Source organism: Penicillium robsamsonii, assembly GCF_028829455.1.
Source record: "Penicillium robsamsonii strain IBT 29466 chromosome Unknown utg000005l_segment0_segment0, whole genome shotgun sequence".
In the NCBI taxonomy this organism is placed as follows: Eukaryota; Fungi; Ascomycota; class Eurotiomycetes; order Eurotiales; family Aspergillaceae; genus Penicillium; species Penicillium robsamsonii.
In genome coordinates, this window is record NW_026643223.1 from 293,749 (window position 1) to 308,987 (window position 15,239).

Genomic DNA, 15,239 nt, shown 5'->3' on the forward strand with positions numbered 1-15,239 from the left:
CATTTCTCTTCCCTCCTGAGACAACCTCCCTCTCCAAAATGGCATCTACAACAACGCAAGCGGTACTAATGTATGCCAAACTTGCAGCCAGGGCCCTCAGTCTCCCGGTCGTTGAGAGAATCTTCCATCTTACCAGAATGCAGGATGTGGACTGGGAAGAAACGAACTGGGCGTTGCTTCGGGCTCTATTTGAGATTACAGACCACTGTAGTAGGTCCAACTTGGAGGACGTCCGACAAGATAGATAACTACTTCTAGACACCATTTTGAAAATGGTTGACTCGGCCATCTCCAGGTCCGATGCAAAACCTAAAGTTGCTGTGCGACTTCGTCTGGATATTCTTCTTACGGCTGGCCATACCACGCCCCCCCAACCCACACTCTCCTAGCTCGAATCCAATTCCCATATCATCTAGATCTTCATTTTCATTTGGGCCTGCTGTCTACAAGGGAATTGTGTACTGTCTCCAAGGGACCCCTAGTTGGTTTCTTTGGTATCCCGTGGAGAAAGAAAAGCAAGGTGCAGCCATCAACTCGGTCATCGTCGAAACAGAGCATGGCCAATCTGTCGAAGGCGTGGCTCATTTCTCGTCATCTTTCTCGTCGTAACTGACCCTCTATCTAGGCATGATTCATACGCAGCGTCGGGCTGACCGTAAGGTTGACCCGTCAGTGTTTGGTCTCTCCACCGATAATGACCAGTTTCATTTTCTTCAAATCGACAGCAAAAGTGAAGTGAGCAGATCTCTATTGCTTCTTATTCTTGATATAGAGATCTACATAAATAGGTACTCTAAAAACAACTATGTTATCTATAGATCAGATATTTTCTACTTTCAGTGGAACACATATCCTAGGACTCTATCGCGAATTCGTTTTGAACAGTCTATACAAGCTCTTTCGAAATAGGAGACATGGCGGCTTTCTGGAAGAAGTAAACCATTCCTAGATCTTTGCATCTCCATCAACTGTTAAAGAGGCAGTCAGATATGGTGTATTATACTTAGAACTAAGTCGTCATTGAGACAATTGAATCATACATGGGGGGGGGTTCATTTTGGTAATCACGCTAAGTACACGAAGGAAAGAGAAGACTTTCCTTTCCTTTTTTTGGTGTGGAATTACTCCAGAGGTTCCCAAAGCCCCAGCCTCCAAAACAGGCCAAGGAAACCCCGAGTAATTCCATAGTTTTTTTTTTTGTTTTTGTTGTTGTGTTTAGTTCTGGGCGCGCTTCTCGGCAAGCTTTGCCACAAAGAATTGGTGGTAATTCTCAGTGAGCGCATCTCTCTGATACTGGGGGCCCAGGGTCAACCACTTATCGAGGTCACGGTGGCCCCAGTCGAGACGGTCTACCCATCGTTCAGTTTCGGGCCATATGATTTGATCCAAATCCCCAGTGGGGCAAGCCGTCGCAAGGGACGTCTTTCTCATCTTTCGACGACGGTCAACTTCGTCTTCTTTAATGAACTCACTGCAGCTGCTTGAAAAACGGTGAGCAGCTCGAAGCCGACTGGGAGTCTTTGGCTTGTACTGTTCAGCTTGCTCGCGGGCCTTTCGCAGTTCCTGGGCAGAGTATTCGGTCTGTGGTGCAGTCGGGGGTTTGAAGTTTTCCAGGTGGGTGTTGTCAGAACGCACGCGCTTGGAGATATGTTCCTCTTCTGGTGCAATTTCCAGAGGGGTATTGTCAGAGCGCACACGCTTGGAGATATGCTCTTCCGGTGCATTTTCCAGGATGGTCTTGTCAGAGCGCACACGCTTGGAGATATGCTCCTCCGGTGCATTTTCCAGGATGGTCTTGTCAGAGCGCACACGCTTAGAGACATGCTCCTCTTCCGGTGCATCGCTGACTGTAGCTTGTTTGGCAGTGGTATCTTGATTTCCCTGCTCGCTCGTGGGGAAGTCCTCATCGTCCTCATCGTCATCATCGTAAATGAAGTAATCTGGGTCAAATCCGTAACTACATCCTGGAGGGTGTGGAATGACATCGGGTGACGGTGACCGCTTGCGCTTCTTCGATTCGTTCTCGTAGCGCGCACGAACTTGCTCTGGTGAAGTTACAGGTTGGAGATCCTCAGGATTCGACTTCCTGGCACGCATGCGTGCTAGCAGTTCTGGATCGAACCCGGGTGGGTCCAAATCATAGGAGTATTTCTTTCTTTTGCCGACTTGTGGGACACGTGCGCTGGCTGTCAGACGTGAGTGTGAGGTTCGCGACTCTGCAATGCGTGGGCGTGGAGTGGGGGATTCGAAATTTCTCTGTGGCACAAGGGAGGAGGAAGGTGGAGCTGATAGGGGTGTTGCGATGGAAGATGAAGATTCATTTCCCATTGGATGCTGAGGTTCGGCCACTAGAATCATGATGTTAGCCACTGTAAATAGATACCATGATATAAAGGGCACTGACCTTGTGGGACCTCTGCAGTTTGGGGCGCATTGTCTCGTCGCCAAAGACCAGTCACTGAGCTGAATATCCATTGTCGCCAACCAGGTCGGTTTTGGTCTTGGTTTTGATTTGGTGGGAGTGCAGAAGGCAATGAAGACAACGGAACAACACGATTACCACGGGGCGTGGTCTCTTCGCTTGCATGAGATGTCGGGGGGTTCGAATTGCCAGATCTCGCATCTTCTCCTTGCTGAGCCAAAAGCTGGGGGAAACGGTAAATGGTGCGATCGATTCGTCCATCCCTTTCCGCTTCGCGTCGCCGGGCGCGATCCGCATACGTCCTGCGAGGGCTGCCACGAGGACGATTTTCGAAGCCGGATGGGGCTTGAAGTGTTAACTTGTGACGTTTCGACGCCGAGGGGTCGTCTTCGGACAATCGGTTCCGTTTCCTAGAGGATGTTTCTTCCGTGCGGGTCAGCTTGGGTTCATCCGGGGTATCAGTCATATGGAGAGAGCGTCTGTGGGGCCAGCCTCTTGGGGGAGTTGGTGGGGACCAGGGAAGTGACCAGGGGATTCGCTTTAGCTTATCGCAGACTATTCCAGGCGGCCAGGCATATTGCTTCACGGGTGTCTGGTGGGGAGAGGGAGTTGGGTTCCGATGTTCCTTTTTCAGGAGATCGCCAGCACTGCCATGTCGAAAGGCCGCCGAAATGTCTCGTCCTCTGACAATGCGCTTGGGAGCGAGAACTCTGGTGGGCCTTGGGGGTAACGTACGGGTGTCAGGTTGCTCCACAGATGGAATGAGCGTAAGGGAGTTTTCCAAGGTTTCGGGCGTTTCGGCGACTCCAGTCTTCGCAGTGGCGGCGGACTTCTTGCCCTTTGGCGCAGCCTTCTAGAAGCACTGGTTAGGTTGAACAGTTGCGAGGTCTGGTTTCTGAACCAACCTTCTTCCGGCCAGCTTTCTTGGCTGGCTTCCGCTTTGTAGCGGGCCTCTCTTCGGCGGACTCTGTGTCTGGCACAGTCTCTTGCGCAACCTCTGGCGCAGTCTCGGTCGCGGATTCGGCCCCAGCCTGTACGGATGCACTCCGCGTCTGGCGGCGGCGGCGTGGGACGTACTCCGTGATTGGCGGAAGAACGTGGTTCGACCGCAGTCTCATCTTGACGAAACGCGCAAAATGGAGGAAGGTGGGTGGTGAGGTTAGTAGAAGGGTGAGGGGGGTGGGTGGTGCAAGGGGAAACCGAGGGAAGTCTTATGAAGATGCAATAGATCAGTCAAAGATATCCAAAGGTTACCAGGAACATATGTAGATACTCGCTGAGTCGATCACAGAGACTCTGACGAGATATCCAAAGGCAATGGCTTTGGATGGTAATTTTGTTGGTGATTTGGAGGAGAAAAGGAGAAAAAGACAGAAGAAGAAGAGAAGAAAAAGATATAAACAACACTCTTGGACGCGACAACCAGATTAAAAAGGGAAGGAGCCGTTGCCAGGTTTCGACCAAACTATGTAACTTTTCAGAATTGGAAGGCGCGATCCGGCAGAATGTTTTGTCCCAGGGCGGTGTGTCCTTTCGAGGTAAGGGACACTATTGTGCCTATCGTTCCAATTATTGCTATTCTCTGATATCAATATTCATCTTATTCTATGGAGTATTTCTGGTTAATTCTAGACATGATGCATCGGTTCTGTCTCTTCTCTTCTCCTGTCTTAGATCAGATCCAACTTCTCCCCGCATACCGTTCCCGGGTAGTCCACTCCCCTTAAATAAGCCCAAAATAGCCTACCTAGTTATGGGTTCTCTCGTATGTCATCACAATCCAGCAACTAAAGCTTTATAAATTTGAAGTCTGTATCCATATCCAACAGCCTAATCGAGAGATTGCCATATCTGGGCACTTGAAAGACGCTAATATAAGAGCAATTTAGGGCGAATTTACTAAATTCCAAAGCTTATACTCCGATAGCAAGTTAGCTACTTCAATTTATTTATGAACGTGGAAACAGAACTGGGAAAAGAAACAATGCTATTTGTACAGATGCTCTGCGGATGAAACATGGAAATAGAGACATGGACCAACAAGTACCCCTCGCTAGCTCCTAGATAGATGATACAAGGTAACACGCTGATACTTTTTTCAAAGCCAGCCAATCACAAAAGAAGAGAATGATGTAGAGATACAAAAGATCTCTTATTAAAACAATGACCTTCATAGGGCAATCTCTCCCTTCCACGCAGCGTCAGACAATCCCAATGTCCCCATCAGGTTCTGCCACCGGGGACCTCCGCGTTCCTTCTTGCGGACATATTGCAGCAGCTTCGCGCGCTTGTGGACTAGTAGTTGCAAGTTACGCTTGTTGTGTTTGTCCTTGTTGGCATTCTCGAGGTGTCGGGAGAGGTTCATGATTTTCACGGTTAGGATCGCGGCTTGCACCTCCGCAGAGCCGGTATCGGGACCAACACGCGGCGCGCGTTCCGGATGAACAGGGGCAGACCCATGGATCACAGCTGAAGGCTTTGGTGGGAGAATTGAGTCTGTGTAGTGTCGCCCGAATGTTTCAATGCACTTGGTAATGTTGAGGCGCACGCGGTCCTTGGTGTTTCCATTGTTCAGATTCACAATCCGGTTGATTGCCTCTTGAGCATTCTTATGCTCTTGTTTATGCAAATTCATTGCCTCCTTCTCGATTTGAGGATCGGCTGTGTTGCGATCGGGATTTTTAAGCGGTGCGGTCAAATCCTTAGAGAAGTCGAGGGCGGCATCCAGCTCATCCGACTTCAAGTAGTAGTTGAGATCCTCAGCCAAAGATGATGGAATATGCGAGTTGGTTTGGATTGCTGTCATCTCTAGGATAAATGGTGTCGGCTGGCTCTTGACAGGGTCCCCGAGCGATGATTCTCGTTCCTCCGCAAGGACCTGTTGGCGGGAGACATTGGCTGCCTTACGCTGGCGCGCCTGGGCCATCAGAAATGGGTCATGTTTCCTCCGAACCTGAACCTTGCTAGACGCAGCTCTGATAGAAGTGTTGATCAAATTGGACAACGGGTTATATCCGGAGGTTGAACCTAAACAAGTCTTGGTTAGCACCCAGGTAATTGCACATTTGACATCACTGGTTTTGACAAGCATACCGGTCAATGCCTTCAGAGAGGACTGAATTGAGATGCGCGGAGGCATGGTGGGCGTAGCTGGCGTGTAGTTGGCTCTATTGTAACAATCAACTTCTCTTTTCCATCGACCTTTCGTCGGGAAATCTTGCGGCCGGAGGTCTAGTTACGCTAATCCTAGTCTGGATTTTGTCTGCCCCAGGCATTATTATCACGTGAACAAAGAGCCAAGATGGTGATTATGTAACATCCCCCCTTGGGGTCCTGGAGCCCTAGCCCTAGCGCACGCAAGCGAAATTCTCCCGAATCGCGAGAGTGCAACAATTTTGCGGCTTGGCTTTGATCTTTTTCCCTCCATCACCACGACAAGAGCCAGACGATTGATCTTCCAACTCATCAATCCATCAATCGCCCAACATGGCCCCTTCCCAGCTCCCCCCGGTTTTCAACCCTACCGCGCAGGACATTGAGATGCTCCTTGCCGCTCAGTGCCACCTCGGTTCCAAGAACCTTCAGGTGCACATGGAGCCTTACCTCTGGAAGCTCCGCGCCGATGGTGTCAACGTCCTGAACATTGGCAAGACCTGGTATGCGCGAAATCAAAAGGACTTGTGACTGTGGTATGGTATCTAATGTGTTTGATTCACTGCAATAGGGAGAAGATCGTCCTGGCCGCCCGTATCATCGCCGCCATCGACAACCCCGCCGATGTCTGTGTCATCTCCGCTCGTCCCTACGGCCAGCGTGCTGTCCTGAAGTTCGCCTCCCACACCGGTGCTACCGCCATTGCTGGTCGTTTCACCCCCGGTAACTTCACCAACTACATCACCCGCTCTTTCAAGGAGCCCCGTCTCATCATCGTGACCGATCCTCGCACCGATGCCCAGGCCATCAAGGAGGCCTCTTACGTCAACATCCCCGTCATTGCCCTTTGCGACACTGACTCCCCCACCGACTTCGTCGATGTTGCCATCCCCACCAACAACAAGGGTCGCCACGCCATCGGTCTCGTCTGGTGGATGCTCGCCCGTGAGGTCCTCCGTCTCCGCGGTACCCTCGCTACCCGCGAGACCGAGTGGGATACCGTTGTCGATCTCTACTTCTACCGCGACCCCGAGGCCGAGGAGAACAAGGAGATTGCTGATGAGACTAAGGTCGCCGGCGCTGAGGAGATCGGTGCTGGTGCCGTCGAGTCCGGCTTCGCTGGTGAGAACTGGGATGCCTCCGCCCCCGGTGCTGGTAACCCCGGCACTGCCTTCGCTGCTGCCTCCGCTGCCACCGCTACTGCTGGTGCCACCAGCTGGGATGCCGAGGGTGCTGACTGGGCTGCCAGCTCCGCTCCCGCTACCACCGAGTGGGCTGAGGCTCAGCCCGCCGCTGGTGAGGCCAAGTGGTAAATTGCTCCGCGGTGACGAGGATAGTCGTTGAAAGGGGGGACGTTTGATCAAAAGTTTGGTGATCCGGGATGATTGTGACGATTTCCTGAGTTCCTTGAGGCCTGGGAATCGAAGAACTGCTCTTGTTTTCTCTTATACATCATCTAATCCATTCACAACAATGGATTACAATCTCCCGCAAATTCCCTTGACATGTCTATCCTAGTCTCTGTGTGCAATTCACAAAAAAACCAAAAGAAACTGAAAAACAGCAGAAGAAAACGAGCTTTCACCGGGATCCTTTCAATCTTTTGCCTCAGTGGTCTCATTTTACCAGCACTTTTTTTATTCCATGTTTTGCACAGGGGAGGAATTGCCATGCCAATCATTGACTGGCGCTTATGAGGGAAAGAGATCCAGTTGCTTTTATTTACGAAGCTTCTGGGGGAAAGCCCTGTGCTGTCAATTCACAAGGTGGACTTAACCGTTACCTTGGTTTCTCCCTGTGTGTATTCTAGTAATCTGAAAAGGTTGTGCTTGGTATCATGTCCAGTAGGTTCTGTAGTGTAAGTATGTCTGTCCTTCCCAGGTTGACTGTAGACTTGAGCGTGTTAAATATGTGTACTGCTAGGACACAATGTTGTCCATACGAGGTCAATGTTCCCCTCGGTATCTTATTCTGTCTACATGACAGGGTATCAACTAGGCTCACACATCTCCCACGTCCAATAATTTCAAATGTCACACGGGATATCGCAAGACTGTATGTAGTAGAGTAGGATAAGGAAACCAAAAGTAATACCCAGGCAATGGATATATAGTAGCTTTCTCTTTTCAGATGCCTTGGATGTCTCTATCGATTGATCGTTTCAAGCAAATCGAAGTGTGGAGATAGCCCTGGAGGTAACTATTTTGGGCATTCACACGACTGGTTTGTACATGTCTGGGTATGAGAAACAAGATAGAACATTGACAATAAAATAATCAAAGAATAACGCAAGAAGTGCCCTCAGTCTGGCCACCTTTTTCGGTCGTCGCCATTGCCGCCAATCTAGCGAGATCTTCAAATGTCTCTGCGAGCAGCTCGCCTGTGACAGCCGAACACTCGGCGTATCTATCGCAACGAAGTTCCTGCGCAATACGATAGGCCTACATAGACAATTCAATTAGCCAAGTCAAGGCGTGAAACTCCAGCTCATGCACGTCACTCGCCTCTTGTGGATAGATAATTCCTTCACCTTCTCTCCGCAGGTCCCTTTTCAGGCCTAGCATCATCACTGGAAGGCGCTCGCCATGACCGTACTGGAAGTAACGAGTAATGTCATGTCGCCACTAAGGAAGGGCATTGAGTTTCAGCACAAGTTAACAATTACTCCGAATAAATATTTGAGACTTACCTCTTTTAGTCCGTCGAGTGTATCTCGGTTAGAGATATCAAAAGCTATAACAACCACGTCAGGTCGAAGGTTTGTCCAATGCTGGTTTGGGTTGGATGTGTCGTAAAGTTCTAGGGTGAATTTCTTTTTTGAGAACCGGATGTCGTAAATAAAAGGCTGATCACCGTCTCGCAATAGTTCAAGGGTATTTGGATCAGTATTAGAGGGCCCTGATGGGGACAGTCTTCCACTCTTTAGCCGACTATATCAGGTTAGCATGTCCCCATACAACGTTATATATATATATAGCCCTGGAGATCGTTTGGAGATTGCAAACAACTGGCTTCCAGGGCCACAGCTCGTGGGATGACATTACTCACGCTAAGAATGTTGATTTCCCACATCCTTCATCTCCGAGTAGAAGTAAAGAGACTGATTGGGCATTGTCCGGGTGAGTATCTACCTCAGCCATGCTGGAACTGTTGATTCGACTTATGTGCAACTGTTCAAGTATGGATCGACTTGCACCTTTCGGCCGGTCAACTAACAGGTATATTGCACAAAACTGTCTCTGCTGCGACTACAGGACAATCTATACGGGTAATTCCACCACAATCTCCTTTCAGAGAACAGGTGTGTTTTAGGTTAGAGAGGTGACGGACTTCGGGTGATTAAGGTTCAATGCTTGGCGAATCCAATATGGTTGTTGATTTATATATATTGTTTTTGCAACCCTGACTTCATGTCATTTAAACTTGTTGGAATTTCATATTAATTAATATGCTAAAGAAGACATTCAGCAGATTGTTCGCAATTAAGTTGTCCTAGTACGGTGGTATACAATAAATATCTGAATATTTGGTTCTAAAGTACATGTAATTACATTATAATACAGCGGTTCAATACAAAAAAAAAAAATACACCAAACAGCGCCTCCGCGGAACTTTTTCAATTTCGATCCCCGCCGGTTTAACGTCCACAATCCAATATCAGCCTCAGTCGCTTGACGTGGTATGTGGAAAGCGCCCACGAGACTCGTTCCACTGAGTTGTAACCTCCAACAAGTCTTCAGGCAAACCCGATACTTGTGCCAATCTCGCACTCCCACACCTGAAACCATGACAAAAACCAACTTTAAGGACCAACCCGATTACTCGGCCTGGAGTAACTCCAGCCTGATCGCGCGCATCACAGAGTTAGAGCGCCAGCTTCACTCTCAGAATACGGGGTTCACGGCGTCGACGATCGAGCCGTCGCAGACACCCTGCCCTGCTTCTGCGCCCATCTCTGCCGACATCCAGGAACCTGCGATCCCTCTCACGGAGCCAGTCAATAATCCTAAGAAGCGACCACACTCTCCTCCAGATAGCGACACTACCCCGGCGGTTGCGCCGACGCGCTTTGTCAAAGTACAGAAACCTCCCAAACCCGAACGCACTTTTGACCCCTCTAAATACACAACGCGGTTCATTGCGCTCAAGTTCGCATATCTCGGCCAGGAATACAATGGACTTGAACATACAAACGGAAATACCACGCCTCTACCTACCGTTGAAGAGATTCTGTGGAAGGCACTGAAGCGTACACGGCTCATCTCCCCCGAGACCACCTCTAATCTTGAGCCGACCGAGCGAGGGCAGCGCATCCCCATGCACCCTTACCACCTTTATTGGGATGGATGCGATTACTCTAAAGCAGGTCGTACGGATAAGGGTGTGAGCGCTTTTGGGCAGGTCATTGGACTGCGGGTCCGCAGTCAACGACCCATGCCCAAGACCCCCGAGGGCGAGGATGCGATGAACATTGACTCGGGATCTGCTGAAAAGGAGTGGGATGATGTCGCCGATGAGATGAACTATATCAATATTCTAAACAGAGTGCTTCCAGAAGACATCCGGGTTCTGGCGTGGTGTCCTAACCCGCCGCCTGGTTTCGATGCCCGCTTCTCATGCCGTGAACGTCGGTACAAGTACTTCTTCACCAACCCCGCGTTCCCTCCGACCCCTGGCTCCATTGGGTTCCAGAACCGCGCACAGAACGGCAAGGGACCGCGTGCTGAATTCCGCGAGGGGTGGCTCGATATTGAGGCCATGCGCGAGGCGGCTAAGCATTTCGAGGGTCTGCATGATTTCCGGAATTTCTGCAAGTTGGACACCAACAAGCAGATTGATAACTTCGAACGCATTATCCATCACTCTAGTATTGAAGCCGTCAATCCCAAGGTCAATCCCGTGGGCTATATTGGCCAACCTGGATTCCAGGCCAAAGAGGGCTGTGTGCCCGAACCGGATTTGTTGACGCCCGACACAGTTTCTCAAACTATCCCTCAGGTCTACTCGTTCAATCTCCATGGTTCTGCCTTCTTGTGGCACCAGGTGCGACACATGGTTGCAATTCTGTTCCTAGTTGGACAGGGACTCGAGTCCCCATCTATCGTCCCTGAACTGCTGGACATTGCCAAGAATCCGCGAAAGCCGACCTATACAATGGCTGACGATGCTCCCCTGGTCCTTTGGGACTGCATTTTCCCCGACATAAAATCTGGTAGCCGCGTGGATTCCTTGAACTGGGTCTATGCTGGTGACAACACTGCAAACGGCAAGGGAAGTGCCAAAGGTGACAGCAAATTTGGGATGCGTGGCACAGTTGAACGAATGTGGGCTGTCTGGAGAAAGCGCAAGATAGATGAGATTCTAGCGGGTGCTCTCCTAGACTTGACTGCCAGTCAGGGTAACCAGAGCGTGGAAGACCTCGACGAGCAATGGCTAAATGCAGGATATTCCAAGAGATCAAACAGAGGCGCCAAGATTTGGTATGGTGGAAACGATACTTCTGTTGGTGGGAAATATACCCCTGTCGACCAGAAGTCCAAGATGCAGACGGTGGAAGATCAAAATGCCAAAGGGCTTGTCATAAAGCAGCGAAGACTTGCCAAGGGCGAGGCCGCAAGGGCGGCACTGGAATGAACCTCGTTGTATATACTCGCTGATAGAGCATCGAACCTCGGAGTTAGAGCAAGATAGGCTTTTGCACAAACAAAAATTGATTGGCATAGAGGCTGTGGGTATATCATGACTTCGCATCGTAAAGACACCGCCGAGAACCTCTCCAAACCTGCTCCAAGATCTCTCGCTTAGGCAACATATGCTAGCCATAAATTAGCTTTGAGTACATAACGCTGAGAATACCACATACCGGGAAGACCACTAGGACATTGGGCTCGCCTTCGACAATGACCGCCAAATAAAAACGGACCTCGAAGCCCTTGAAGGCTTCGTGGATCACAATGTCTTGGATTTGTGTGGTAGGAATGAATCTCGTTGAGGCAGTAGAAAGATACGTCGAGGACGATGTCGAGGTCTGGATTCCGAAGCCTCGAATAACCAAGAGGGATTCCTCTGTCGAACAATTAGCCATGCACATATCTAATAAAGCCACCTCTTCCCTCAGCTTACCGACATAACCTCTTCTAAAAACACCGTATATAATCAATGCACCAACCACAGCAATTGCCAGCGGGTTGTATGAATCCACCGAGCGACACAGTTTGGATCCGAGCGGGCTTGACCACACGGCTGGCCAGCCTATCACCCTCCCATCTTCGTGGAAGAAGAAATTTCGGACGCGTGCGATACCGACACCGATCACACAGAAAAATAAAACCGTACGCAGCAGTACTTGGAAACCAAATAGGATTTTGGCGGGGGAACTCGATCGCTGGGGCGCATTCGATACCGTAAAGGAGACGGTCGTCGGAGAGGGACGCTGAACCTCTAGTCGGCCTCGCATTTTGGGTAGGGAAAAGTCAGGTAAAAAAAAAGGGTGGCAGAACTAGAATTAAGTGACAATTTGCATTGCAGCCTGTGTATTCAAAAGGTAGATCAAACATGCGGAGAGATCCAAACGTACTTTACACAGGAGAGAGCTCTCGTGAATAAACACGCTAGTCCAACCTGGGACTAATGTACCCCACTGGCAGCTGCATCTCGTCACGTGCCTCACAGCTGCACCGTTTGGATTACATCTGGGCTTGTCAGGCACCCACGCAACTTCATCTTTCCTCCATATACAGTCATGAGTGACCGATCACGAAGCAGATCTCCACGTGCGAGAGAAAATCTCGATAGAGAGCGCCCCCGAAAGACGACCGGAGGCTTTCGGTGGAAGGACAAAAGCCGCACTAACGATTCCCGTGGTGATGATCGCAGATTAGAACGCGGATATCGCGACCGACCACGATCACCACGACGCGACCGAGATGGTGACCGATATGGAGATAGACCAAGAGATGGTGACCGCGACCGGGCCCCACGACGTGATGATCGAGATGCGCCACGCGAAGACCAAGAAAAGAAAGCGAAGAAAGAAAAGAAGGAAAAGAAGCCGGTCGCTCCACAATCATCAGAACCCATGATTGTGGTTCATGTCAATGATCGTCTGGGAACCAAAGCCGCAATCCCTTGTCTTGCCTCAGATCCGATCAGTATGTCTCTTTTCTACTGTTGATTGCTACCAAGTGTACTAACATTCTACGCAGAGCTATTCAAAGCCCAAGTGGCAGCTCGAATCGGCCGTGAACCCCATGAGATCCTTCTCAAACGCCAGGGCGAACGCCCTTTCAAAGATCAACTTACACTAGAAGATTATGGAGTGAGCAACGGAGTTCAACTTGACTTGTGAGCCTCAACCCCTCCACTTTCGGATACCGGAACAGTACTAACTCTATTCTAGGGAGGTTGGAACGGGCGAATGAACGGATTCCCGGAGACTGCACTCGGCGGGAGAGTTATGCCAAGCTCTTTTATGTTTTTTCTTTCTTTCTTAGTACATACATATCGGGAACCGGAGCATAGGAGTCACGCATGAATATGTTTCTCTTTTTTTTTTATTCTTCCAAAGCGACTGGCGATTTGAGCAGAAATCATATATATGGAAATGGAAAATCCGAAGCAGTAAACCTGCTGACCATTTACTGCGTTCCTGTCTGCCCCGAAGCAATTTCAAAGGCCTTTTTTTGCGGGGCCTGCATCGTTACGACATGCGCTTTACCCAATGCGGGTCATTTTGCCACCTGAGGCATCAGCCACAGGTCCGCTCCACTCCAGAGAGGCTTTTTTCCCATCGCGGGACTCACAGCGACAGTTTTTTTTTTATGCCTTTGTCCCTCGAAGTCTCGATTCTTGCTCCGCCATGAGGTAGCATTTGTTTTCAATTCCCAGAACCCTCATATTTTTTTTTTCTCTTTATCTTTTACTTGACTGCTCACTGAGATCGCCCCCAGATTTTCCCCCTCCACTCAATCCCTCCGATCCTGATTTCCTTCAGATCGAGCGTCCTTCTCCTTGATCCTTCCTACTTCCAACCCCGACGACCCGATATATCTACAAATACAGACAATATGGTTCGCAATCTTGTCGTCATCGGAGGTAACTCCCACCCTCAGTTGACTGAGAGCATTTGCGGTGTTCTCGGCATTCCTCCCGCGGAGGTTCTGCTCTCGAAATTCGCTGTCGGTGAGACTCGAGTTGAAATTCAAGAGTCCGTCCGTGAAAAGGATGTCTACATTATCCAATCCGGCGGCGGAAAAGTCAACGACCACCTGCTAGAGCTTCTCATCACCATTTCCGCCTGCAAGACTGCCTCGGCCCGGCGAGTCACCGCTGTCCTCCCTCTTTTCCCTTACTCTCGCCAGAGTGATATTCCTTATGACAAGGCCGGCGCTCCTCTCGTCAAGTCATCTGTTGGGGGAAAACACTCCAATGGCTACACATTCGAGAGCACCCCTCCGACCCCGGGTCCTGGTGGAAAAACCGAAGGTCTGGGCATGAATGGAATTGAAAGCCTCCAGAAGGGCCTTGCCAGAGCTCAGATCGAGGATAGCACTGGTAGTCCCGTGAAGCGGCGGGGCAACGGTCTGCCCCGCAGCGACACAGCGGATTCCCTCAAGTCCTTGACCAACACCAGCGATGAAACAGCGAGCTCCTCCAAGATCAACTCCTTCCAGCCTCGTCCTGGTTACAAACAGTGGGTTGCTCAGGCTGGTACCCTGGTGGCAGACCTGCTTACCTGCGCCGGTGCCGATCACATCATTACCATGGATTTGCACGACCCGCAATACCAGGGATTCTTTGATATCCCGGTCGACAACCTGTACGGCCGACCTCTTTTGAAGAGCTACATTCAGCGCAACATCCCCAATTACAAGCAGGCTGTCATTGTCAGCCCCGATGCCGGAGGTGCCAAGCGCGCTACGGCAATTGCTGACCAAATGGGGATGGAGTTTGCCCTGATCCACAAGGTAAGCTAATCAGGCGCTTGAATTTTCCTGTGATTTCGCTAACAATTCCCCCAGGAGCGCCGCCCCACCAAGATCACTGACCGCCAGAATGCCACCATGATGTTGGTTGGTGATGTCCGTGATCGGATTACCATTTTGATTGATGATCTGGCGGACACCTCGAATACAATCACCCGTGCTGCCAAGCTTCTCAAGAAGGAAGGTGCTTCACAGGTATACGCCCTTGTCACTCACGGTATCTTGAGTGGCGATGCTATCGAGCGCATCAACGCTAGTGCCCTTGACAAGGTCATTGTGACCAACAGCGTGGATCAGGTTGAGCACCTGCGCCGGTGCCCCAAGCTGGAGGTCCTAGAAGTCGGCCACGTTTTCGGCGAGGTAAGTCTAATATGTCCGGTTCGTTCCACATAATATACTAACTTATACCCCAGGCCATCCGCCGTGTGCACCACGGTGAGAGTATCAGCGTTCTCTTCCAGTATGATTGATCGCTGTCTAGATTTTTCTTTTTCTTTTTCTCCGATATCCTAAATTTCCATGTTTGCTCTACAACCCCCTCAACCTCAATTCCCCTTGCCATAGATCCAGACTCGCAGTAGACTTGGTACACTGGATTTGTTCTGGTATTCTTGATTTCTATCGCTTGCTCTCATCTGGCTTTGGCTGGCTTTTCTACTTTTGTTTCGAATTTTCCTGTC

General features: G+C 50.1%; 9 protein-coding genes across 9 annotated transcripts; 5 read left to right on the forward strand and 4 right to left on the reverse strand.

Moving 5' to 3' along the window:
- Window positions 1-38: 38 nt before the first annotated feature.
- Window positions 39-248, forward strand: N7447_008133 (uncharacterized protein; the record flags this gene model as incomplete). The annotated part of the gene is made up of 1 exon (XM_057232395.1): window positions 39-248. The coding sequence occupies one exon, from the start codon at window positions 39-41 to the stop codon at window positions 246-248; it is 210 nt and encodes a 69-aa protein (XP_057081937.1).
- A 967-nt stretch (window positions 249-1,215) lies between these two features.
- Window positions 1,216-3,540, reverse strand: N7447_008134 (uncharacterized protein; the record flags this gene model as incomplete). The annotated part of the gene is made up of 3 exons (XM_057232396.1): window positions 1,216-2,348; window positions 2,405-3,275; window positions 3,328-3,540. 3 exons carry the CDS (start codon window positions 3,538-3,540, stop codon window positions 1,216-1,218), a joined length of 2,217 nt encoding a protein of 738 aa, XP_057081938.1.
- A 1,052-nt stretch (window positions 3,541-4,592) lies between these two features.
- On the reverse strand, window positions 4,593-5,561 carry N7447_008135 (mitochondrial 37S ribosomal protein uS15m; the record flags this gene model as incomplete). The annotated part of the gene is made up of 1 exon (XM_057232397.1): window positions 4,593-5,561. The coding sequence occupies one exon, from the start codon at window positions 5,559-5,561 to the stop codon at window positions 4,593-4,595; it is 969 nt and encodes a 322-aa protein (XP_057081939.1).
- Window positions 5,562-5,908: 347 nt separating this feature from the next.
- Window positions 5,909-6,888, forward strand: rps0 (40S ribosomal protein uS2; the record flags this gene model as incomplete). Its single annotated transcript, XM_057232398.1, has 2 exons — window positions 5,909-6,078; window positions 6,147-6,888. The coding sequence occupies 2 exons, from the start codon at window positions 5,909-5,911 to the stop codon at window positions 6,886-6,888; spliced, it is 912 nt and encodes a 303-aa protein (XP_057081940.1).
- Window positions 6,889-7,851: 963 nt separating this feature from the next.
- Window positions 7,852-8,715, reverse strand: N7447_008137 (Small GTPase superfamily Rho type; the record flags this gene model as incomplete). Its single annotated transcript, XM_057232399.1, has 4 exons — window positions 7,852-8,016; window positions 8,071-8,199; window positions 8,265-8,505; window positions 8,624-8,715. 4 exons carry the CDS (start codon window positions 8,713-8,715, stop codon window positions 7,852-7,854), a joined length of 627 nt encoding a protein of 208 aa, XP_057081941.1.
- Window positions 8,716-9,361: 646 nt separating this feature from the next.
- N7447_008138 (pseudouridine synthase DEG1) lies at window positions 9,362-11,209 on the forward strand (the record flags this gene model as incomplete). Its single annotated transcript, XM_057232400.1, has 1 exon — window positions 9,362-11,209. One exon carries the CDS (start codon window positions 9,362-9,364, stop codon window positions 11,207-11,209), a length of 1,848 nt encoding a protein of 615 aa, XP_057081942.1.
- A 103-nt stretch (window positions 11,210-11,312) lies between these two features.
- On the reverse strand, window positions 11,313-12,032 carry N7447_008139 (PIG-H family GPI synthesis protein; the record flags this gene model as incomplete). The annotated part of the gene is made up of 3 exons (XM_057232401.1): window positions 11,313-11,390; window positions 11,439-11,641; window positions 11,699-12,032. 3 exons carry the CDS (start codon window positions 12,030-12,032, stop codon window positions 11,313-11,315), a joined length of 615 nt encoding a protein of 204 aa, XP_057081943.1.
- A 285-nt stretch (window positions 12,033-12,317) lies between these two features.
- Window positions 12,318-12,996, forward strand: N7447_008140 (ubiquitin-like protein HUB1; the record flags this gene model as incomplete). The annotated part of the gene is made up of 3 exons (XM_057232402.1): window positions 12,318-12,726; window positions 12,781-12,919; window positions 12,975-12,996. The coding sequence occupies 3 exons, from the start codon at window positions 12,318-12,320 to the stop codon at window positions 12,994-12,996; spliced, it is 570 nt and encodes a 189-aa protein (XP_057081944.1).
- A 645-nt stretch (window positions 12,997-13,641) lies between these two features.
- On the forward strand, window positions 13,642-15,029 carry N7447_008141 (ribose phosphate diphosphokinase subunit PRS5; the record flags this gene model as incomplete). Its single annotated transcript, XM_057232403.1, has 3 exons — window positions 13,642-14,541; window positions 14,596-14,919; window positions 14,973-15,029. 3 exons carry the CDS (start codon window positions 13,642-13,644, stop codon window positions 15,027-15,029), a joined length of 1,281 nt encoding a protein of 426 aa, XP_057081945.1.
- Window positions 15,030-15,239: the final 210 nt, after the last annotated feature.